At 34.2% G+C, this 26,171-nt stretch overlaps 1 protein-coding gene across 1 annotated transcript; it reads left to right on the top strand.

Moving 5' to 3' along the window:
- Nucleotides 1–26,171, top strand: LOC110465216 (mucin-5AC-like). Its single transcript, XM_021520886.1, has 26 exons — nt 1–6; nt 2,106–2,190; nt 2,459–2,599; nt 2,776–3,336; nt 4,924–5,046; nt 6,249–6,293; nt 7,525–7,647; nt 8,136–8,168; nt 9,678–9,749; nt 10,044–10,172; nt 11,587–11,622; nt 12,132–12,251; nt 12,767–12,835; nt 13,195–13,317; nt 14,063–14,146; nt 14,470–14,529; nt 14,779–14,907; nt 15,230–15,262; nt 15,562–15,678; nt 16,670–16,729; nt 21,117–21,239; nt 21,573–21,650; nt 22,272–22,355; nt 23,773–23,913; nt 24,148–24,177; nt 26,043–26,171. The coding sequence occupies exons 1-26, from the start codon at nt 1–3 to the stop codon at nt 26,045–26,047; spliced, it is 2,610 nt and encodes an 869-aa protein (XP_021376561.1). The 3' UTR covers nt 26,048–26,171.

Raw genomic sequence — 26,171 nt, 5'->3', positions numbered from 1 at the left:
ATGGAGGTAAGTTCTGTTCCTAATAGTTTTAAATGTAAAAAAGAAAAATTACTTATAAGTTTTGTGGCTCGAAATGAGTGATGTTTGATCCGTCTTCTATGCTGTAAGCGCCTATCTTCATTTATTTATGGGTAATATCTATTTAGCTATTTCGAAACCGCTAAATTAAGATAACCTCTGCATAGAAATCAGTTTATTCCTAAGTGATAAAGTAACTTTTGCGCTACTTTATATAATATATATAAAAATATGGAACTGTGAGTGCGTTATAGAATGTATATTTATATGTATATACGTTTACAGCAATAGGTACTCACGGAGAGGTTATATTATCTCTAATTACATCCATGGTTTTCCTCTATTTTAGCAGTCAATTATAATACCGATTTCATGATCAATGTCATTCTTTTTCACAGTATCGCATACCAGTATCATTTCGATACCCATGATTAGTTGATATCAATGACGGATTTGCACCTATTATAGGTTCAGGTAAAAACAATAGAGCTAACATAATCACAATTAATGTGTTTCAACTTTGGCTAGCTCGTCAAAATGCGTTAAACAACGGCACATAACGTTTACACATTTTTTCAATGTTGAACAATAACGAATTGCTCATTTAAAATGTTAGACTCTCCCAAACGCGATCAGAAATTTTCCCGTGAAGTTCAATGCGCTATTTGATGTCTACGTATACAAAAAGTGCATTTAACGGAATCTAGTAATATTTGTATATAAACGCGTAAATATGTACTGTATAGCAGTTCATTGAAATGTATCACAACATCTGTATTGCTCTATTACCTATTTCAGAGGCACCAGAGAGTCTTTTTTAAATAATTCTTACTCCCACTTAGGTTGTACAACTTATGAAACAGAAATGTTAGAGAAAGCCTAAAGAGAAGCTACTTGTATTAACTTGTATTGATTTATTGATTTAAACATATTTTATTGTAATTTATATACAATGGGAGTTGGGCACAAGTTTTACAACTTATATTAAGCCCTTTCCCTACAATATATTACTACAAATTATCAAGATGGCATATAACATATAAATTTACATTTGCTTTAATTGAGAGAGAGAGAGAGAGAGAGAGAGAGAGAGAGAGAGAGAAAGCTTGTATTATAATTGGACTTCATTCATATACCCGATTTGAGAATTTTCTTTTTTGAAACTGTTCTAGAAACTCTTTCGAATTGAAGAAAACGCAGAAAACTCTAACTTTTGTATAAAAAGCACAACGAATTAACTCCGGACTTTTTAAATGATCTATAGCCGCCTACCGTTCAGAAAATAGCCGTTACGCCCTCAGAAACAATAATTATTATATAATTCTCCTTTTCAGGCTTTTTCTAACAAATTCATCTTTTTCAAATAAAACTTAGACATTAGTGTAGTCCACTTAAGTATGATCTTTATAGAGTAAATCTGGTTGGTTGTCCAGTTTGTTATTGTGCTCCAAAATTTGAATGCCTTGCATGTTGATTTCAAATTATAATTACTTTTGGTTGGTAATACTCGACTTTCGGTAGAAATAAATATAAACATTATAAGACAAGTGCATCATTTTTCCTTATTTTTCTGTATGTGTGTACTTTGTTATATGTGTTTTTTGAAATTGCACTTCTTAATTTTGCCTGATTTCTTTGTTACATGGATTCTATTCATTTTGAAATTACTCTACCAGGTTTCATGTCATGACATTTGTATAATTTGTAATTTATTCAAATGCGGATAAATTTAACAGTTTNCCCATCCCCCACCCCCACCCCCTTCCTTCTCCATCTATTCTTCTCCCTCTCATAAAAAAACATAAACAGTATTTTTACCGGCCGCCTACGTAGAAGGCCGGGGTGTTAACCACTAGACCAATCAGTCCATAAATGGTTTATTGTCGGATACATCACTAGATTATTGTGTGGATGTAGACCTCCAGTGGTGTGTATTCTGTATTGCACACATCAGCAGATGTGTTCGTCCGCGTGATACATTCGTGCTATATACGACGTTGGTAATTACATTTATTTATCCTATATATCGTGTATCGTAACATAATGTACAAAATTTGTCTTACCTCTTTTTGTGTGTGTGTTTTCAGGTTATGATGTTTCTCCAGATAGTTTTGGCAGCCTTGTGGTTTTCGCAAAATATCTCGGCTGTGCCCATCAACCGAGAGAATTTCGGTACGTGCTTAAACTTTTAAGCTCTTATACACTTTCAAAGTTTTTTCAATTTATGGTAACATAATTTTGAATCTCGTTAGTTTCTTCACTTTGGTGCTGATAGAATGCACGGACGAATAATCATTTAGATAGATTCTGATATAGCGTAACGATATTTTTAGTTTCACGGGATTTTGATAATACATCTGTTCAAGCGTCAGGGTATGTTTGTTCGAACAGTTAATCAAGACAATTTCGTTTACGAAACTTTACTTCCTGTTTTACAAAGGTCTTGAATGCGAACGAGAAGTATCATCGAAGGGAGATAACTACTATGTGCTGACAGTGTTCAACAGCAAGATCGACATGCCTTGCCCACCTGGTACCGTGTACAACAAGCATCTATGTGACTGTGATGACGCCCCTGCAGGTGAGCATGCACATGACGTCATATATTACACTCATTCCTGTCCTGTAGATTTTTTATAAATTTTCGATTGTGAAAATTACCATGCATCACTTTGTGAAGTATGTATTTGGTTTTTGTTTGGAGTATGTTAATTTGCAAGTGTGTAATCTTAGATTATTTGTTTTGTTCTATTTAAGGTCAGCTCGTTAATGATGATAAAACAACAACTACACGATCGACTACAACATCCCAGACAACACAACACACATCTACTGTACCAGAGACAACATCAACATCCACACAACCATTGATGTCAAATACAACAAAATCTACAACGCCGAAAACAACAGCAAAGACAACAACGCTGAAAACAACAGCAAAGACAACAACGCCTAAAACAACAACAAAGACAATAACGCCGAAAACAACAGCAAAGACAATAACACCGAGAACAACAGCAAAGACAACAGAAACGACGCAAATTACAAAAACAAAAGCAACGACACCAACAACTCAAACAACAACAAACGAACCGACAACAACGCCAACAGTTAAGAGTTCTAGTACAACTGTTGCAATTCCCAACACCACCCCTACAACAACACCAACAACAACAACAACAAGAGCAAAAACACAAACTCCGACATCGACAACTCAACAACCAACTACAACAACAAAGATGACAACTGAGGTCATGTCCACGACAGGAAGTGTAACAACCGTATCTGTCCCCTCAACGACCGAAAGTACCACTCCAGGTATGTATATTAACATAGCAGAAATGGTTCTTATAATTTGATATGTTTATCATTAAAACACGTATCATTGACCACTAAAAACTGGAAAACACGTTTGTTTGGTCACTCTTTATTGAAAGACAACTCAAAATCAATGTTTGATAGAAAACGGTCACAAGAAGTAATGTGTTTTTTCATATGACGGTAAACATTTATAACAGTATACATCATGACAACACGAAATATAACCTATGCAAATTGACATCATACATACAATGTGATCCACAGGCAATACGTTTTGCGAAAGAGATCGCGGAAACGGGGATCATTGTACATTTGTAAGACAGGTTTTTCGTCGGACCGTAATTCGTCGATTATGGGGTTTAGATTTGTGATATCTTACTGTGATTGCGATTACATGCTACATTGCACATCGTGCGTGAACTTGAAATTGAAGTTATATCCCGTAACAATTTTTAATTCCTGTGCATCTTTAAAACGTGTCATCGTTTTTGTGTACATTTCAAATTTGTCACCAATGAGTACATAGGTGTGCACAATTTACTTTTCAAATTTGTCCTCATTTGTTAGACCAAGGAAAAAATCACTGAATATAAAAAAAAATGCATCAATACATTGTGTGATGAATATTCTTCAGAAAAAGAGACCATGTTGCAGTAAGGAAGCATACGCCCTTAAGTCAATCTACTGTGATCGCAGACGTATCTTTCTGACGTATGTCCAATGTAAAATATAAAACTAAAAACAAATAGAATTTCTTTCAAGGAAATTAGCTTTCTAAATTGTGGATCAATGCTATAACGTTACACTAGCAAGATATGTATCTAAGAATTTGTACTACATAGATTCGATAACCTTACGACATAACAGGTGAAATCGCCGTAATAATGTTAAACACAAGCTGATAACAGAAAGCCCTAGGGGTACGGAAATATTACACTTAGATGGTTTTACCATTTACCTGTGTAGTATGTACCCGAAGGGCTGTACTGTAATGGGCCGGAGATGTGTATCTCTTTTCATTGTTGTTTACAAACCTAATGGCAAGTTATATAGGGACCGGCTCATTGAGTCATGCTACCAGTACATAGCTTAAACACTCTGATACGTTCACAAACGATTTTGTTTGCCGTGGAAATTTGCAAATACGATTTTACTTTAAATCGTCCGTCTGATCGCGTATTAATTGCTTTTGCTGTACGTTATAAAATAGGACGACAATTTACAACACAGTCAAATATTTTAGCTAATTAATCTAACGATGCAGGGATGTTTATTGATTTTTCATTGTTTAGTCGGTTATAGAAGCATATCTACATATTCTGCGGGAGAAAAATTCCTCAAAACTTAGGGTTTTAGTTTTTTCCATCTTATCTTATAACATATATCTGGTATATTTTACCTATTCTGGCCTATTAGTTTTGCCTTTCCTAAAAGTAAGTCGTAATAGGATTAGATGCCAATCAAATCAGATGCCTTTATCGTTTGTTTCCATTGATATTAAACATGTTTTCTGTAGTTGATGTGCTTATTCATAGTTTTATTTATTTAAACAATAATTAAAGGATTATTTTGTCCATCCCACAGCATGTCGATTCAAAGCTGACGGGAATGGTTTCATAGAGAATGTTCCCATGTTCGGGAATATCTACAGCGAGTGTGCCACTGGACTGGTCTTCAGTGCCCCCAGCTGTGGCTGTGTCAAAAAGGGTAAATGTTGGCGAGTTTTCTTCTTTCTTCAAATTTAAACAAGCGTTGTGATCTTGCAGATATTTCTAATGACAACGGCAGGCGATATTTTAAACGGGTGACGGTGGGAGACGATAGCTTATTCAAATATTTGTCGTATTTATACACAGATATCTTTTGACTGTGAAGGGAGACAATCGTTCGTTTGGTTTAATGTAATCGCAAAAATATAATGATATTGCTGAATAATGAATAACATTTAGAAAAAGTATTAATTAAATAATCCGTTCATTCCTTCATTTCATTTATTCATTACAAGACTTCATTTTATCGGTATACATGTTAAAGCAGTGCATTGGCGTGTGTTTCACGTCATTGATCTATCACGTTGGTCTTTTTAACAGGATTAAATAATTGAGAAAAAATTCTGTCGCCGTTGTAGCCACTGGTATAACTGGTATACTTTAAAACAAGATCTAACTCTTGACACAAGTAATAATAACATTGATTTGAACGTTTATCAACTCTAATCAATACCTCATTCATAGCAACACACCAATTCAAACATGACTGCATATGTTTATTGACAAATTCCTCTGTGATAGTAAAGTAAGTATTGTGAAAGCATTAAAGTAGATTAGTTCTTCCGAACCTTTAATATAGCGTAAAAGGACTGTATAAACAAATAATCTGGACTTAGCATCGTACATATGTGTTAATGTCAATATTTGCTAGGAGTTAAATTTAATTAAATTTGCTGGTAAATAGATGTTGCAGTGTTACAACATCAAAATGTATAAAAAAGGACCAGATTGGATAAACATAACTGATTGAACATTTGCTACACCTCTTCACGTCTGCATTTCAGGCTCTTTGCAAAGACGTCATGTAAATACCACCCTTAATTTATTCATTTGTGTGCACATTGCAATGAATAACTGCTAGCTTAATGTATAAAAGTGATTGTAAGCCTTTGTTTGTGATTCACAATTATAACAAATACTATTATCCGTATGTTGTAAAGCGCCTTAGAGTGGCATTACAATTTAAATTGGGCGCTATATAAATGTTGTATATTTTTGTTATTATTATAAGTGTACATGACAGAAGGTAATATCACTGTTATTGGAGTACATCTGTTAAAATGTTCCTCTTATATCACTGGTAAACATGCTTCTTACCTCTCTATCAACACTTTATAATAATTTGGTATTGATTTCCAGGATCGATTGTTGCTACAACTACGACGCCTGTCACTACAAAAACGAGTAAGTAATCGGAAAACAAGTATTCCCAACTACATTGCGCCATTACATATTATAATTCCGGAACTGGCTGTCCGGTATTGGTTCTTCTTGTATGTCGTTAGTATCTTCCCTCTTTTTCCTGTTCATAGGATTCAGTAAATCTGGCGTTCACGTAGTGTACATGTGGTCTCCTGTTTACTAACTGGCGTTGTAGCTTCCGAACAAATGATGATACGTGTATGTTCTATAAGTTAACGTTGTATTCATTATAAACAGTAAGAAAGCTTGTACTTCCAAATACTAAGATTTTCGCGATTTTGATCCACAATTAGAAAGTTAATTTACACATACGACAATTTCGCGATTTATACATATGAGTACTTTTTGCGTAGTGTTAGCACAGCGATTACACGCTCGTAATATGCTCCATTACAGCATATTGAATAGCACCAAGCACATGGATTGTGTTTAAAAAATTATCAACAAAACTATTTGATGTGTGATATAATCCATTTTCAAACATATTCATTCTTATGTAAACGAATCGTCACAACCACAAGCTTGCTATTTCATGACGACATTACGTTTATGGAGTTTATTATCGAGGCTCATGTTATGCTTGCATACAAGTTACATCTTCTTGATCACGTAATTTACCCGCGAATCGCGAAAATATCATCCCCACGGAAATATCCTGCTATACAGTACATTGTAACTTGTCTTCCAAATTAAGTTTTTTTTCTATACAACATGTGTTATATCAAACATCAATAAAGGGATTTTCACATTACATTATTCACACATTTTGCTTCTCACTTTTTCGTGATGATAACAAGACAATGTTAGAACACACCGGAAATAAAAGGGAAATCTGAGTAACTTGAATACCTAGAACCCTATTGGCGTTTGACCAACAAACAACAAAAGTCCGAAATAGGAAGATGACATATAGGGTGCTGTCATAGTCATATATCAAATATTACACCTAGGTTATCGAATTATGGTGGCAATGTCAACAAGTTTATTAAAAAAGCAGATGGCAAGTTCACCAACTGTAAGTGAGACAGGTGATCGTTTTGGCAAAGTGCGGAAAATGAAAACGCCCTTGCTAACAACAGTGGAATTGAGCAGATACAAATCCTTGGCAACAATGTATCAGATGATGTTATATAAACTATAGTATTTGTTGCATCATTAGTGTAGCAAAGTGAAAGCGAAATTCGATGATAAATCTCGTCTTGCTTCGTTAAAGTTTGCCCGTACAGGAGACAAGGAACAGGGTTTATGGAGGACGTCCCGGGGATAGGCAAGGTGTGGCACAGCTGTGGAAAAGACGAACTCTTCATGAACAGTGCATGCCAGTGTGTTTCGAAAGGTAACCACGTGCACTTATTCTTATTCTCCAATGCAAATTTAAAAGTTATTCACTCACTCGAGTATTACCGTTCTATAAAACAAAAGGGCACCTGTCATCATTACAGTACTGTACTAAACTAGGTACATCGAAAACGCTCGGGTATATTAGCAAATTAATCATGTAGTTATTATCTTTCTTCTGCATATGTTCTGTGTGTTTTTACTTAAATACATGTACCGGTATATGTAATACTGACTGTATTAGGTAGAGGTATTGAATCAATATTTATATACTTTTAGCCCTGAGGTATTAGTATTAAATGATGTACTCAATATGAGCTATTTGACAAACTCTTCATGTGATTGTGTTCATACTTTGCAATTTCAGTTTTAGTGATACATCCATTACTCATAAAAATGTCCATTATACCTTAACAATATTTTGATGAAGCCCAACGAATTTAGATCAACTTTTCCCCTAACTTCATATGTGTTTTGTTTCTATAGGACTTGTGACAGGAACGGAACCAACAACTGCAGGTGTGTATCTAAATATTGATTTGATTTGGTTTGGTTTAATTTTGTTTAACGTCCTATTAACAGCTAAGGTCATTTAAGAACGTGTCCCCATGTGTGTAGTATATGCGTGCTTGCGTGTGTGTATGTAGGATACTAGGTATGTTGGTGTGCTTGCCTCCTTGCGGATCTGGTGCCGACTTTAAAACACTCTAAATGACTCTGTTATATGTGTAGAGTATGTATTTTAAGTTCAAGAATCATGTTACAGTATTTTGGTTGGTCAACATAACCCATAACTACAACTGGTCAAAATAATGTGCTTGTTGCAAGGCTTCCTTATTGGACCCCTTGTTTCAAGATTCTCTCCTGTTTTTAAGTAACGTCATTATCATGCCGTCAGAGACAATTTCGTGTAAAGATGGCAACCTTACGGAGAAAGACGACGTTTATGTATATAATACAATGTACTGCCTTGTACGCATTTGATATAAACATGATTTATTGCTTCAGCAAAAATACTTTATTTTTACACAAAATCATCATGCAGTTCTGCGTTATTAATTATGAAAGTTTTTTCTTCTGGAAAAAGAAACCCCTTTAAAATCAGAAATGAATATATTTTAACTGTATAATAGACGCATTTGTTTCATTTTATGTGTACAAGCTGGCAATTGTATGTCTATAGAACAGGTTTAAATCTGGTACCGAAGCTACATTAGTTATGAACAAGGCAAAGTAATACAACATTCAGAATTCTGTTATTCAAATAATTTATTTTATAAGCACACACATTTCACCATCTCTGCTGTTCCGAAGAAAAATCTCATTAACAAAAAGATTTGCCTTTATTTACAATGTGCTATGGATAGACAACCGCGACGATGACGACAAAAGTCATTCCATTTCTATACTGGAAATCAGACTATATAGTTGCATCTCATGTATACAATGTACCGATGCCCAATTCATATCTCCGCATTTCTTGCAGTTATGTACAATTCTGATGATATTTTACAATTATGGACTTTTGTGCTGGTGAATATGATGGTTCTGATTTTTGTACGCGATATCCTTGTAAAATTTAGCCAGGTTTGAATTCGACAGTTCAGCTTTCGAAGACATCGTCTAGGTTTCTTTTTCTTAAGATTAGCATGGAGGACATGCACTGCGTTTCCAATGGCCTTTTCATGTTAAAAGCATCTTTATCCTCGAATACTTTTGGGTAATTTTCTGATGTTACGGAGGGGAAACGTACGCCAGCAGCCATCTTCTATTGTCGTTTGACAGATCGCGTTCCGGTCTAACTGCGCATGCACTACGATAGGTTCCGTGGAATTTCCATAAAGGCTATATTTAGAAATCGATATTCACTGGATAACCAGTCTACATGAGATTTTGAGGACTCGTCACGTGTATAGGATCCGACCAATGTGATTGCGAGAAATGTTCATGCATATTATAAAAGCTTATATCGTGTTAGTTTTGAAATTCAGTATTTATAACCCCTTTCATGTACACCTTTATATACAGAAATGTCCACGGCTACAGCGAGTTCAACCACCACCTCCTCCACCAGCCAAAGTACCACTGCAGAACCTGCCCGTAAGTATGTTAAATCACCAACGTAACTAATGTGATTGAATGCTTTTTTTTAAATTAAAAATACAAATATGTTGTTTACGTATATCTAACCTAAATTGATATATACTTTTTTGTCATTTTGTTCTTCATTTGGGTCAAACGTCGATAAAAATCAGCCGCACGGAGGATCTTATTACGTAACAATAAACAGAGCAGTGAACCCTATCGACGACATTTATTTAATATCATGATTTACCTCCGCAATTACGAAGATAAGATTTGATTAAATGTAATGACTTTATATTTGTTTCAAAGGCTGTAATAACCGAATCAAAGAGGCGAATGGTTACAAAGAATACAACAACGTCATCATGGATTGGGTGTTCTATGAATGCTCCCCCTCGTTGGTGTTCAGCCTCCGTCAATGTGATTGTGTTGATCCCGGTAGGTGGTTTATTCCGTCTTTGCGTATTGCAGAGTCACTTCTCTTGGGAGCAGGTATTGATTGTTACGTCACTTGTTTGTGAGAGTAACGTCATGAATTTTTGAGAAAACGACGTAATTTGTCTCGCACAAACCAATGACGTAACAATCAATCCCTGCTCACAAGAGAATATAACTCTGCAATACGCAAAGACGGAATAATAATTCGACACATATTAGTACTAGACTGGCCACCAGCCCCCAAGATTTTGTGAAGAATTTCTTTTCTGCAGTTTTACTTCTTGTATAAAACATCTCAACTCTTGAGATTTCCTCAAGTCTAAGATTTCCCACAGACAATACATTGCTTGAGATTTTCCTTAACTTTGAGATGTTTTATACAAGTGGGCCCAGACATCTAAGTGATCACAGTTTTAAGATTCTAATTGTTTCTAAATGATTCAATATTCTAGAGACGGGGGCAAGTCTTATATTAGTACTAGCCTAAGTAATAAGGCTATTTGTCATTTTTTCGTCTGAGCTTTTGGATAATATCTCTCGCGCAATATGATTCTTAAAGTGCAGGTAAAAGGTTTGTTGGGCCATCGATTGGTAAATAATACATTTTATACAAAAATACAAATAAATTTCGATTAGGAATTTAATGGATGATAATAGCGCCCTCACATTGAAACTATCTCGTACCATTTGTTGCGTGCACCTCAAGATGGTGACGACTCACGTTCACGCGTTTACCTAAGAGCACATTTAACCTTGCAATATGCACGATGTCTTTAATAGCGATATAGCAATCATAAACACTTGAAGGGTATACCACGCTGTATGTTCTATAAAGACCTATTACTCCCATCCTTTGAATCATTATCGAAATTTATTTTAACGGCAAGTTACCTCCCGTTGAACGATCAGTTACTGTTGTAAGTACAAAGCTATTAAAGACGGTTAAACGCGTACGTGTACATGCAAACTTCTACTTTTGCCTTGTTAAGAGATTTAATTTTCTTATCATTTGGTAATATCGTGAAGTGAACATTCAAACTTAAAAAGAAATATACCGGTTTAAAGATTTTTTGGTGATATCAAGATACATGATACACTGATACCTCTTTATTGATACCATTATTAATGTACTTAAATTTGAAATGGATTTCATTTGTAAAAAAAAGCGAGAAATTAGGCGAAAACATCATATCACCAGAGGTGGTACAAATCTACTGAAATAAAACAGAAAGGTCATGACACCTACGTAATGTATAAATTTGAGCCTCTTTAATCGAACAACCTTCGTTCTCAGCTAAACGTTATCAGATGATGAGGGGATCAAAATAAACAAATTGTATATAATTGCGAATTTTATCATAAAGGAAAATAAATTTAAAAGATATGAGATATCTATATGTCTTTTTCATTGTAGGAACAAACCCCATCCCCCCGTCTGGGCCACCTAAAGGTAAGTACAGTACATGCATAATCTTGTGCAAGTAACGCTTTAGTTATTTGATATATACTCCCGCATACCCTCTGATGTATCTTCAACATTGATAGTAATTTCCACGAGGACACACTATTTATCCTGATATTAAGAAAATATCATAAAAAAAATCATGGATTTAGATAAAAAAAAAACAAAAAACACCCGACAAATGCCAAAACACCGATAGTGTATATTTTAGAACATTTAAATGGATATATTATTTATAAATATTTATATACCAATCATACCTATCATCATCATCATCATCATCATCGTCATTATTTATGTCATCATATCACTAAATCACCGTCATTATTATCCATGAACAAGGCTAATAATACCTCCTCAACAACAGCAAAAAGTATATAAATAATGCTCTATCTTATATATCTAACTATTGTTTTGTGTATGCTAAATTGTACTGTCTTTTGTAACGATGAACCGGTTCGATGTGTGTTTTATTGTATCGTTTTGTTTTGTGTTAGATTGTACAAATTTCGAGGTCAAAGGAACGGGATATATCGAGCATATTGCTAATGTTGGAGCCGTGTATAACAACTGCCCACCGAACATGCGGTTTAGCATGACGGCATGTGATTGTACTGGTAAGTGCAGGTCTAGTAAAACCTTACATAAACAATCAATTTATCTCGTTTAACATGAAAAAACATCATCTACTATTCCGTCTTTGCGTATTGCAGAGTTATCTTCTCTTGGGAGCAGGTATTGATTGTTACATCATTTGTTTGTGCAAGAAAATTACGTTGTTTTCTCAGAAATTGATGACGTTACTCTCACAAACAAGTGACGTAACAATCAATACCTGTTCCCAAGAGAAGATAACTCTGCAATACGCAAAGACGTAATACGATATGAAAGTGATTGAATTATCTTTAGTCTAGTTCGAACTGATTCACTATTGGTAATGATAAACAGCTGTTTATGTGTCATGTTTCGATAATAAAAAAGAAATTATATTGGTTGTTTAGTCTTAAATTATATAACGACATTTAATACAAACACCTTTTTACTGTCACGCTAGTTTTCTGTAGAATGACGATACGAGTTTACAATCAGCAAAAAATGAAAAAAATGAAATAAAAGAAACATGTGTTTTCAGATGCAGATGGTAAGAGTCATACAGGAGGCAGTACAAACACTATCAGAATAACAGACTCTGACATAGTTGGTACGTTTTCAAAATGTGTTTCTTAAACGTCACATTTCGAAATTTACATTTACAGAGTTGTATGTAGGTTTTCGTTGAAAATAAATGAGAATATTTTGTTTATTATGTTTTTATTCAGAAAGAAATTGAATTCAGTGAACAGTCAGCGACGTCATAATTTAAAAACAGAAACTGTCTTAACATTTGCAGCAGCAAACATTATTTTCTCTGTAATGATTAACGTTTCACTGTTTAATGTGATTCTTGAACAGATATATTGCCTATTTATTGAAAGAAGATAATCACCTGAAAAAACAGATTGCTCTTGGACGATCCTTAGCAACGTTTGACCTAAAACGCTTGTAAATATTTTTTTGTAGATTGTGGGTTCGAGACTCAAGGCGACGGATATACAGAGAACATTCCGGGGGTCGGAGATGTATATTACACATGTGTCACTAATCACAGATTTATCAAAGGGCTATGTCGTTGCATAGACAAAAGTAATCACTTTCTTTGTTTGCCTTTATCTACAATCAGAATGATTCCTCCTATACTACTGATTCAATGTTAAACCGCCTAGATGCCGCTTATACGATCTAGCATGAGACCTTACCTAAGATAACCACTGGAAAAGCGAAATAATGACGCAACCATTTAAAACTTTAGTAGATCGATTTTGAGAGCCAACAAAGTAAATATATTATTGCAATATATGGTCAGTGTGTCCATTTAGGACCAATCAGGGGTAAAATGAATGAAACTCAATATTTTTGCTGCAACAGATATTGTATTCTTAGCTAATTTTTCCTACGAACCGTGCCTTAACAACTCCAGCTAAAAGGTTACGACCAAACTGTTGACAACATATATACGGTTTCTTATGTTTTTCTTCACTATATATGCAAACCATGATGACGTATGTATATCAAAAGACTATGCATTCTTTATCATATGACTCCTTACAATCGTTTTCATTTCTACTGCCTTTACTTTGGTAACAGAAAAAAAGGATTTCCTACAAAAAGCACCATTTATAAAACCATAACGTGACCAGGAGAGGTGTTTTGCTAACTAAGGTGTATATGTATTTTCTCGTCAGCGAAAAGTTAAATTTACTATAGCAGATACATTTGAAGGTTTATGCTCCCTTGTGGATTTGACTTTGTCATTTATATTCGGTAATTTGTACAAATGTAGTAATGTCTTGATTCATATATATTAAGTTAGAGGGTTTCTTTGTTATAGGTATCACAATCATAGACGAAACGACAGACAACACAGTCCTCCAAACATCTACAGTGAATCCTGCTACATCAGCCGCGGGGACAGGTATTCAGTTTTAACATTCAATTGTTAATTTCTAACTTATTCCATGACACTTCATTTGAGTGCTGCAAAATAGTAAAAAAAAAAAAAAATAGAAAAAAACTATGATATATCACCATTTGGCTTTGTCTCATAATTGTAACTTTGTTCACAAAAACTAAGCTTACTTTATCATGCAATTTGATATTTATATTGTTTACTATTTTATGAATCGTTTCCATACATGGAATTCATCTCATAATGAAAGATATGTAAAAGAGTAAATACTTTTTCACAAGAAGATATTAGAAAATAATAGCATTTATATTTTCCCTTTTAAACTCCAGCGACAGAAACTTCAAAATCATCTTCTACCACATCTAGTCCATCGACAACAGCGGGGCTGCGTAAGTTCTGTTTGAAACAAAAATATTGAACGCAGTGTGTTCTCTTCGAAACCTACACTTATAACATGTTTATTGGTTGAAGTTCAACGTCTTATGAAATGTATATGAACAGAGATCCAAATTTACAATTCAGTTTTTTCAAGAAACGCGACATATTTAATTCTAACAACCATGTATATGTCAGTATCATGTAATATCATCTGTGTGACGCCCGTCGTGATGTATAATGCGTCTTGTTATTGATTTCAGGATGTAAAGATCGAATCAAATCTGGAAATGGATATATGGAGTATTTCGAATCCTTGAATGATTGGGTATTCTTTGAGTGTTCTTCTGCACAGGAATTTAACATCGCTGAGTGTGATTGTGTTACTTCAGGTATATATGTATTCAGTATATGTGTGTGTGTATTTCGCCCTGTCAGTGAGCCAGTCTGTGCATCACTTAGTTCAAGGCATATCTCGTATACTTTTAACTGAAATCATCAATGTTGGTGACTACCTTTTGGTATGGCGGAACGTTGCATATCAAAATTGGATAGTGTGTCATATCATTTATGCTTGACTAAATTCTCATTAAAAAGAAAAAGTCGATATTAAAAAACAGCTGCGTAGATATACTTCAGTATTATTCATCGAAACTATGATATTTGATGTATTTAGTAATATTGTTTTTATTTCTATCTCACATATTTTTTCAGGGGCAGATCCTAGTACACAGGGTCCTAAAACAGGTAAATACGTCATCATTTTGAATTGAATGTCGATATTGAACACATTTCCTTTCATCCCATGACATTTTTATAAAATTTCTTTTGTTTATGTGTCACTTTAATCATTACCAATTTTCCCTTTGCATCGTCTTAACCACAAAGTAAATAAAGGTTTATGTGAACAACCTAATGTAATGTAAAATCGAACATCGATTAAAGCATTCCCTTATCAGTTTGAAATAAATTATTCTAGAACAAGTCAGCTTGATGATTGAATAGTTGTTACATTTAAAAGTGTTTGTCTCTTATATATGTGACAGACTGTACTTTTGAGGCAAGAGGAAATGGATACATAGAAAACATTCCTGGCATTGGAGCTGTCTATAGCGACTGTCCATCTACACAGCTGTTTTATACTTCGCTATGTGCATGTGCAGGTTAGTCATTGGCTTTTGAACAGTATGTATCCACCATACTGACAAAAAGGGAAAACGATCAGGGGTCGATCTCAGCCGTATATTGCGACTATCAGCGAGACAATATGTTCCGATTATGACAGCAAACACAGCTGAGTAAATGGATTGATGTTTGTCAGGAATGGGCCCGGCGACAGCTGGTGACCGGGTAGCTCAATCGAGTCCGTTTAGGTTTTGGGTTTCCCAGATTTGTTTAGATGTCGTGCTATAGATATATCTTCATTAACACAAACGATGATAGAGAGTTAGATCTTGACTCCCCGTTCGTCAAGTCCGCAAAACACTGAAATCTTCTTTGTGAAAAAAAAGTAAATATGGCACAAACTGTTTCACAATTCGCTCAGGTTGCACGATTATCACTGTCTAAAAGTGATAACAATGTTTATTAATCCTGAACATGAATAATCATCGGTAATGACCAACTACTTTTCTCTTTGTCGAATTATATTTTATTGATATTGTTTACAGTCCTACTGTGTAATAATGACGATTTCCAACGACAAAATCTCTTTGTTAATATGACGTTTCGGAAGCGACTGCTGCTTGACTACCATAATGCTTTTGTTAGTGCAAGCTTCCATGTGTAGAACAAAATGATGGTTATACCGCTACAACATGTTTACTAAGCAAGAGTTATTCAAAATCTACGGTACCATATATTTTTTTCATAATGAAGACACCCGTTTCTTTTTTATTAATTTCAGCGCATGCGAGATTAATGCGTCGATTTTGGTATAGCTACTTATATCGTGTCGTATGGATGACCTGTTGCTTTAATTTTGATTTAATCTACTCTTTAAACTTTGAATATGATTTTGAAAGATATATGTTTTGAGATTTGCTCGTGCAAAGTAATGAATGGAAAAATGGAAGACCATTATTACAGATACTTTCATTAGAAAATATACTGAATTGTTTTTTAGTATAATTATGTTTTTGTCCATCAATACAGCAGCAGGTTCTGGCAAAAACCATGACCTCATCACTATAACGGACCAAAATCGAGTACAAAGTAAGTATAACATTACGGTAAATTATCAATATTTTTTCCTTGCATCTTTCATTACCGAGATCAATATGCCGATGATTTTAGAAGCGAACATTTAATTACATGTTGGTGATGCACAACTATCGACTACAGGTAAAATATTACGTCTCTGTGATTGAATAGCTCGCGGTGTCCTCTTTCAATAACAAATAGTGTAGCGACATTTCATGTATCGCCATTATCAGTGTTATTAGATATCAATTTGGAAACAGCTATGCTATTGTTTCATCCAGGTAACTTAATATACTGTTATTGAATCAGGAGACACCGTCTCTTTTGTCTTTTTAATACTACGTCCAATGAGGAGACCTAGTATTGACAAAGCACAAGAAGAACGTTTCATAACAGGCACAGTTACAATTGAGTATTGCGTCCGTTTAACATAGCCGACCATATGCTACAGATTTTTTCCAGTTTTGACACATAATCAAACAAAAAATAAACGTAACACGCTGAATGCAGATACCGATAAAAAAAATCTTTTACAACATGAATTACTGCTGTCAGCGGTCAGTCAGGTTAATCGTTTGAACACAACCTTATAAACGAATAGCCGGATATTTGATTGGGTCGTCCCATATTTACCTGCGTAAGACCTACCAATTATCTATCAATACTCAGATGAAAACTGATTGTTCTTTTGACAATAGCGCACGACGCGAGCGGTGACTTGTTTTACAGTCGATAAAATATAGATAGACAAAGAGATGCGGCCAAGGCAATCTGAAGTTATGATCATGTTTAAAGGGTCCAGAAAGCAAATTTGTAAAATGCAATCTTTGCGAGATACAGAAAATTGAATATATTGCCCATGAAAATTGAACAAATATAGTAGTAGTTTGTAGAACGGACGACATTGATTGATTGTCTTGTATTCGGGGCACATTATGCATGAAGCTGGTAACATGTCGATTGGATCGGTAGAATATGAGCACATGCCCAATTACTGTCACCTGTCACTTATATTGATGTCGCCAAACTAATTAACAACTGACTGACTTGAATGATCAACATAAGTATTTATGCTTAAATCCCTATCAAACTCCACTTTGATATTTAATATGATATCTCGAAGACAGGTCTTGTTTTAACCAGTTACACGTTCTTTAGTTACAAACGCACCTGTGCTTCTCATTTCTGAAGTAATTTTCAAAAAATATCCTAGAATGAATTTCAGAATATCTTAAATCTAATATTATTCTAAACAGAAAGAAAAAAAATGTTTTTCTTAGTATTGTGTCTGTATACTGGAGAAAAAAAAGGTAAAAAAATTAAAGTTTACTATAAATTTACTCATACACAACTTATTTGAATGATGAAACTACATTTTTTAACAATTAGATTTGTTTCAATAACCAAAGCATTTCCATAAAAGAAAAATTAGCTACACGTTGTGCGAGGGAGACGTTACATCTAGTCTGGTTTATCAGACTATTGGAAGGGATTCCCTTAATCGCTTTTGATATATAAGATTACAGAATGGGAAGTTTTCTAAATATCATATGTCATACTCAGGAGAAGTAACCATTTAATTATTGTCTGTATAACAGACTATTGGAAGGGATTTCCCTAATCACTTTTGATATATAAGATTACAGGACGGGAAATCTCTAAATATCATATATCATACTCAGGAGAACTAACCATATCATTATTGTCTGGTATAACAGACTATTGGAAGGGATTCCCTTAATCGCTTTTGATATATAAGATTACAGGACGGGAAGTATCTAAAGATCATATAACATATTCCGGAGAAGTAACCATTTCATTATTCCCTTAATCGCTTTTGATATATAAGATTACAGGACGGGAAGTCTCTAAATATCATATAACATACTCCGGAAAAGTAACCATATCATTATTCCCTTAATCGCTTTTGATATATAAAATTACAGGACGGGAAGTCTCCAAATATCATATAACATACTCCGGAGAAGTAACTATATCATTATTGTCTGGTATAACAGACGACGGGGAGAGTAGTCTCTAAATCGTGTACGGTACTTGGGAACTAAGGTAAAGAGAGTCTCTTTATTTTGCCTGCATATTAGACTACGGGTAAATGAATTTCTAAAAGTCTTACGGTATATCAAACTTGTTAGAGATACCAGATTACAGAAAAAGGAATCTCTAATTCTTGTACAATATCAGGCTACGGGGAGTGAAGTCTTAACATAATGCATTGCTATATAAGACTACGAGGTATCTAGATATCGTCTGATATAAAACAGCTGAAAGGGAGTCCCCTATGTCTCGCCAGGCCTATGTCCTGTAATTCAATTCAGAGGCACATATGTAAACTAATGTTACGAAAGGAACATGGACATTAACGATATCATCGACAGAACACCTGCTATATAATGATTGTGTATTGTGCTTCTACTTTTGATAATTCAGTTTCAAGTCTCAAATCGTTGTCTATATAAAACATCTAGATATACTTATCAATACCAAATCAGTGTTTGAGGTATGCTTTTGTTCTATCGAATCGGGGTATTAATCATCATTCTATCTCTGTTTTAACTTATATTTTATGTTAAATAAGAATATGAGTGAGGTGCAAAGGTAAAAGCTGTGTGTTATATCACATCTGGACTGATTATTTTATGAATCCGTAACCCTTGTACAACGCCAAGTCCGGCAATGTGTGTTGTGGGGTCTAAATCCACATGTGATATCATATCTAAATCTAAGTGTAATGTGAAGTCCAACCATACACGTCATGTCCAATTATAATATGTGTATAATGTGTGTATGATAGCAATCATCAGCGCATCCCTGATGTGAGGTTTTAAAATCTGGGTAATACCGCATCAAATACCTTAAGTCCACTGTTAAAGTATGTCTGCTGTCAAATCGCACCGAGGGTTGATGTCAAGTCTCACTTTTAATTGGACACCAAATGTTAAACTTTGTGATTCTAAGACTTAAAGTATCTGTGATATCAAGTCTCAGCCTCTGTGGAATAAAATTATAGACTTTAACTTTTCTGTGAGATATACAATCTTAACATCTGTGTGATATAAAGTCTTAACATCTGTGTGATATAAAGTCTTAACCAATGCATGATATCAAGTCAAAACATCTGTTAGATATAAAGTCCTAATCCCTGCATGATATCAAGTCCAAACATCTGTTGGATATCAAGTCTTAACTCTGCATGATATCAAGTCCAAACATCTGTTGGATATCAAGTCTTAACCAATGCATGATATCAAGTCAAAACATATTTAAGATATAAAGTCCTAATCCCTGCATGATATCAAGTCCAAACATCTGTTAGATATCAAGCCTCAACCTCTGCATGATATCAACTAAACAAATGTTAGATATACAATCTTAACCTCTCTGTGATATAAAGTCTTAACCGCTGCATGATATCAACTAAACATATATTAGATATCAAGTCTTAACTTCTGCATGATATCAAATATAACACAATGCTAGATACCGAGTCTTAACCTCTGCATGATATCAACTAAACATATGCTAGATATAAAGTCTTAACCTCTGCATGATATCAAATCAAAACATCTGTTAGATATAAAATTTGAACTCTGCATGATATCAAGTCTAAACATCTTTAGATATAAATCTTACCTCTGTATAATATCAAGTCTAAATTTATGTTAGATATAAAGCCTTAACTCTGCATATACATGTATAGTCTTAATCTCTGTTTGGTATCAAGTCTAAACATTTGTTAGATATCAAGATTTAATCTCTGCATGATATCAAATTAAAATATCTGTTAGATATAAAGCCTTAACTCTGCATGATATCAAGTCTAAACATATGTTAGATATACAGCCTCAACCTCTGTGCGATACCACGTCTAAACACATGTTTGTAATCAAGTCTTAATCTCTGTGTGATAAAAGGACCTAAACTGTAATATCAAGACTCATTCTCTATGTAATAGCAGGTTTTAATATATGTGTTTTATCATGTTCTCACCTCTGTGTGATATAAAATGACAACCTTTTTATGATATCAAGTCTTAACATATGTGTGATATCAAGCGTTTATTTCTGTGTACTAAAATGCACCAATTCTTAACCGCTGTGTGATATCAGGTTTAATCTATGTAATATCACGTCCTAACTACTGTGTAATATGAACACTTAACCTCTGTATGATATCAGATCGTAGCCTATGTGTGGAAATCAAATATCAACACCATATTTCAGATTATAGTGAAGGGAAGCTATAAATAGTATTCCTCTCCAGCGAAGGAATGGACACATAAGTCAGCAGAAGAGAGAGAAAAAAAAATGTCAATCAATCATGTTATGTCTTTTGAAGCACACGTCAATGCATTTGATAAATTTATCCGTTTATATTACAGATTGTGCGTTTGAAACACGTGGTAACGGGTTCGTTGAACATGTCATCGGAATCGGCCTGGTATATCACGACTGTTCCAGATCTGAACGGTTTGTTGCCAGTTTATGCAAGTGTATTGACAAAGGTGCGGCCTAGTCGCTTTTATTCTATTTTTTTCATATCTATAACCTCACTTTAGTACATAATCTGACGAAAAATATTTTCTCCTGTTTCATACTAGTTTATAGTAAACAGTAGTGTTCCTTTGTTTTCTATATGCTGCATTATGTGACATGTAATCGTTTAATATTTCTGTAATCACAGATTTTCTAATTGACTCATAATTTTGACAAATCCATTGGCTTACTTTTTTTTTTTTTCGTTGCCTACATATATATTTATATTATTCGCATCCGGTGCTCGTAGGGACCAAACTGTTCTAAGCATAGCTGCATGATTTGTGTATATTTTGTTACAGACACTGTAATAGTTGACAACACATCCCCAATGAAGACAACACAGCCGTCAACGACATCTACAGCCGAAAGCACAACACGTACGGCATTATAGAACAAAAGAAATCATTGTCTCAGAGACCCTTTTAAATGTATTAGAAAGCAAGACATACATATGTAAAGCACTGTAGCAATCGTAGGCGTATTAAATGAATGTAAACACAGATTGCATACAAAAAAACTTGCACTTGGGAGTCATTTTTACAGGTTCTAAAATATACAAGTTTTATCTTAGAAAGCATCAGGTACAAACGGACGATTAAGACTATGTAGGGTATAGAAACATTAACTAGTAAATATTTACCGCTGATTACAACATTGAAATATATTCATTTTAGGAAAACAGAAAATAGTGAATGGCATTTAACTACATTTGAATAAATGTCGTGAATTATGTTAACTGCGAAACAAACAGGTAGATAATATATTGGTATTAGTAATTAATATTGAATTACAAAAAGATTTAGTATATAAATGTAATTCGGATTGATGTGTAAATATCTTGTAGATGTAAACAGAGCAATTGATATTCGAAAAATGATGACAGGTAAATGTAGCACTAACATAATTGAAAGTTAGAGTTCTGCTATGTTAATTATAATGTTCATGCAATATATTATGGAGTAACCTTATTATGTCATGGAAATGTCAATACGTTTTAGCGGCAGCTGATCCAGCTACCTCACCGCCATCTACTGCCACAGTGACAACGCCAACCACTACAGGTCATGAGGTAACCAATAAAGGTAACACGATTGGGTTGTAAACTGTAAGATATAAACTACTGAATAACCTCAGTAGTATTACTTATTTGCGTAATAACAATTATTCGATACAAGGGAAATTGCCTATGGGTTTAAAACTAATTTGTAACTAAATACACTGCATGTTGACTGATATAAAACGAAGCTTACAGTGCACATCAAAAAGATAGATTTCCATGGGTGTGCCTTTTGGTGTTTTTGTCGCTCTCCTGATCGTTGCAAATGTGATTAAAGCCTTAAACTAGATCTGATTTACATAGCGGATTTCGTCAATGAAGAAGACAAATTCCTTTCAGCAACACATTGGACAACATGGGTCCCTTTGTGTATCTTCCGTGTAATGTATTTGGATTCTTTTTGTTTACAATTATGTATGCGTTTGATTGTTCCTTTTTGTGTACGATAATACGCATTATGGCATGTGCTTCAAATATCTTTTATGGGCATCTTTAATTTTTTCTTTCAAAATCTTCTTGTCGTGATATTTATATTGTACAACGTGTTCAAAGCAAAGGCCCTTTTCACTGGTTGATAACCATGCATTGTTTGACGATAGATCATACACGTACACGTATTATTTTGTATAACAGTCAAAGTGCATCGGTTTTCCAAAACCCTCCTCCTCAAACGTTTGCAAGCAAGCTGAGACTGGGTTGCCTTGTTTAATGAGGGTGCCAGCAGTATGTGATATGCTTTTAAGATTTCCAAGCTGACAAACAAATGAATGTGGGTTTTTTAACTCTATATGTACTTAAATTCTGTCAAGCTCATGGTCAAAACGTTCCTCCGAAATAACCGCGGTGGTAGCTCGAAAAAGTGTTAGTAAATTTATCAAACACTGATCCATGTGTTGACGAGTGATCAAAACCAAAGTCAGATAAAACATGACGCCAGTGCTAATACATTATCTTATTTCTATCTAAAATTCTTCTAAAATACATACAGGTTAAAACAATAGGATAACTACCCAAAGGGTCAGAAATGATAAAAAAAAAAACAACGCCAAGCTTGTTGTGGAATGAATATTTAGGCATCAGCTGCAAGAGATAGCTAGCACAAATGCGTACCCGGATTTAAATAATTATATTTGTAGATCACCTTGCCTATTATAGAAATTTTGACACTGATGTACACATGCGCAACTTTGATTAAATTTTACTCAGTAAAATAAATATAATCAACTATGTCTATACATTCTGGTTAAAAATAAAGCTTGGGCTTCGCAATGGTGGAATGTTTTGTTTTCATCATTAGCTCACCTTCGTCATATATTCGACTATAGCACGCGAGAAGCACGTTTTCTATTCTTGATTTTTTCTGTATAATATCGTTATGATATTGTTCGTTTGTTTGCCGCACATCGTAACAATATATCTGAGTGTATTTCAAATATTTGCAGATTGCCTTTATGAACAAGTACCTGGTCAGAATCGTGAGTTCCGGGCGCCGATGACGTGGATGCCAGGACAATACATGTATTTTTCATGTAGCATAGGCCAAGAATTTGACATTGTCGCGTGTTCTTGTGTTGATGAGAAAGGTAAAGATGTTACTTTTTAACGACTTCCATGCTTTATAATATATTGATTAGTTTCTACTATTTTGATTCTTAACTCTGTTTGTATGAGAGCTTTCTCTATCTCTCTCTCTGTGCTAGTGTTCATAATGTGCATATCCCTAGTAGTTTATTTGTTGTACATACTTTGTCTTTTAAGGTTACAAAAGGAAGTACTGTTATACATTTATTTGATACATTTTTTCTTATATATGTTAGTTACGACCACACAGCCAACCATCAACCCAGGTAATAATAATTACAGAAGATGTACAGACTTTCGCCGCTTAGCATCTATCGCTTGTTTGGTATATTTTATGCCTCTTATTTTATTTTCTAAAAAAGTTGATGTACTGCATTTAATTTTTCTATCCGTCTGCTTATACCCCCGTTTAGCGAATAATAACCACTCTATTGATGGAAATGAGCCAACGTTAGGGTATGCTACCATGGTGAAACTGTTTCGATCAAATGTCGAAATTTGCATATTTGATTAGGTTACGGGTACTCTCCAACTCTGATGGTCGACACATATGATATTCTCGGATCATGGCAATAATCAGGTCTAGTTTTAAGATAAGCGGTAGAGAATATGTGTCCGTCTTTTTATAATCGATTAAAGCGCAATTTCTCCTAACAGTTGAAAGTATCGTAATATGTAGATGTGCATAACAAAAGGACTTTTCGATCCGACTATTTGTCCTAAGTTATGGCCCTTTAAACTTGCCGCTGCAGCAACCTTGTCAGCGCAACTCCTCCTCCTTAATAGTTGTTTTGGATTTTGTTTTTTCGTAACTTGTCACAGTCAAAAAACATCGTATGCAGATGTACATTTTTGTGAGCTCACAACTTCTCTAGTTATTTTAAGTTTCTTGTTCATTTCTTGGCTTCAATTTCATATTCACAAACAATCATAACAAGTACTTGCCATAATCTGAAAAATAACTGTCATTTTAGTTCCATTTTTACGAACATAATGTCAACAAACATGATTTAAAGATGTATACTGTTCTGAAATATTTAAATATCAAAATGTTGTAAACCTGTGCAATGTGTAAGCGTTGCCGATTCCCCGCTTTTCTGATCGGCTCAAAGATATAAATATGATGAAACTATTTATAGGAACATATCACCGGAAGGGGTGGGGATTGCATGAAAACAACTACTATTTATACATTTTACAATCTAGAATAGATTCATTCTATCACGTACATGTAGATGAAGTATACATTTTTTTGTCGACAGCACAGACACTAATGCTATGGATGTTTAAGGCAATGGTTAGTAGAGTATCAGCACAATAAAACGTATTAACAAGTTCATCGAGCTAAACGTACGAATTAGCACATAGCGGATCTTACTTAAAAGATCAATAATTACTGAAATATGCCAAAATATCCATAAAGGTATCTTTAACCAAAATTGCTTACCTTTATTTTAAAACACGATTTTATTTATACAAATAGATTGTCCCTTTCTTCCCTCTGCTATTGGCGACAATTATTTTCGCTTCTTGCTTCTTGGGATTGGATGGGTTGAATTCAGCTGTGCAACGGGTCAAAGATATGACTACAGCCAGTGCAACTGTGTAACAAGGGTCTAGCTTGTGCCATGGAGAGGTAACGGCTTTAAAAATATTTATACGCTTATTTTACACATATAAAGTCAGCAACTTTCGTACTAAGTTCGTAAGACTACTTTGCTTTTCTTCTGACTTGAATTTCAGTTTGTAATTATTTAATTATATCTATTTATTGTATACATATCCGCATTTTCAAATGTCTCTTTTATATTTTTAAAATCAAGTAAAATATGACGTAAAATTCATCCTTATATCTCTGTTTCGTGTAAATATTTGACAGACACTTAAACAATTGTATGTATATGTGTATATATATATTCAAAAACACAGATAAAAGTCCTAATAACTTCTGTTTGATACAAAGGAGGAACTGTTTAAATGCTGGCTGGACTTGATGAGCTCAGTGATATGTCGATTTGTATCTGAACACTTTATATATACAATTTAGATAATATACTGATTTTTGATATGCTTTTTGGTTGTGTGTCAATACATTTATTTACTTGCGATGTTTCTTTTTCTTTATTTTAAGCATGATGATTCCGTCCGGCAAGAGAGGAAAGCGTTCGTCGGAAAACAATATACGCATTCAAAAAGCTCCTTTTTAATTCATAATATTTTGTGTAGTATTACTTTCCTCTTTTGATATTAAATATTTCTA

This window comes from Mizuhopecten yessoensis, unplaced genomic scaffold, assembly GCF_002113885.1.
Source record: "Mizuhopecten yessoensis strain PY_sf001 unplaced genomic scaffold, ASM211388v2 scaffold11063, whole genome shotgun sequence".
In the NCBI taxonomy this organism is placed as follows: Eukaryota; Metazoa; Mollusca; class Bivalvia; order Pectinida; family Pectinidae; genus Mizuhopecten; species Mizuhopecten yessoensis.
The sequence above is the reverse complement of the archived record's forward strand: the minus strand, read 5'-3'. Positions and strand labels throughout refer to the sequence as shown.

What these genes read in the sequence shown, in the direction of transcription:
- LOC110465216 (XM_021520886.1), top strand. An exon ending in CCCGTCTGGGCCACCTAAAG is followed by an intron (nt 11,623 to 12,131) that starts GTAAGTACAGTA and finishes GTTTTGTGTTAG; the next exon opens with ATTGTACAAATTTCGAGGTC. An exon ending in GGACCAAAATCGAGTACAAA is followed by an intron (nt 16,730 to 21,116) that starts GTAAGTATAACA and finishes TTTATATTACAG; the next exon opens with ATTGTGCGTTTGAAACACGT.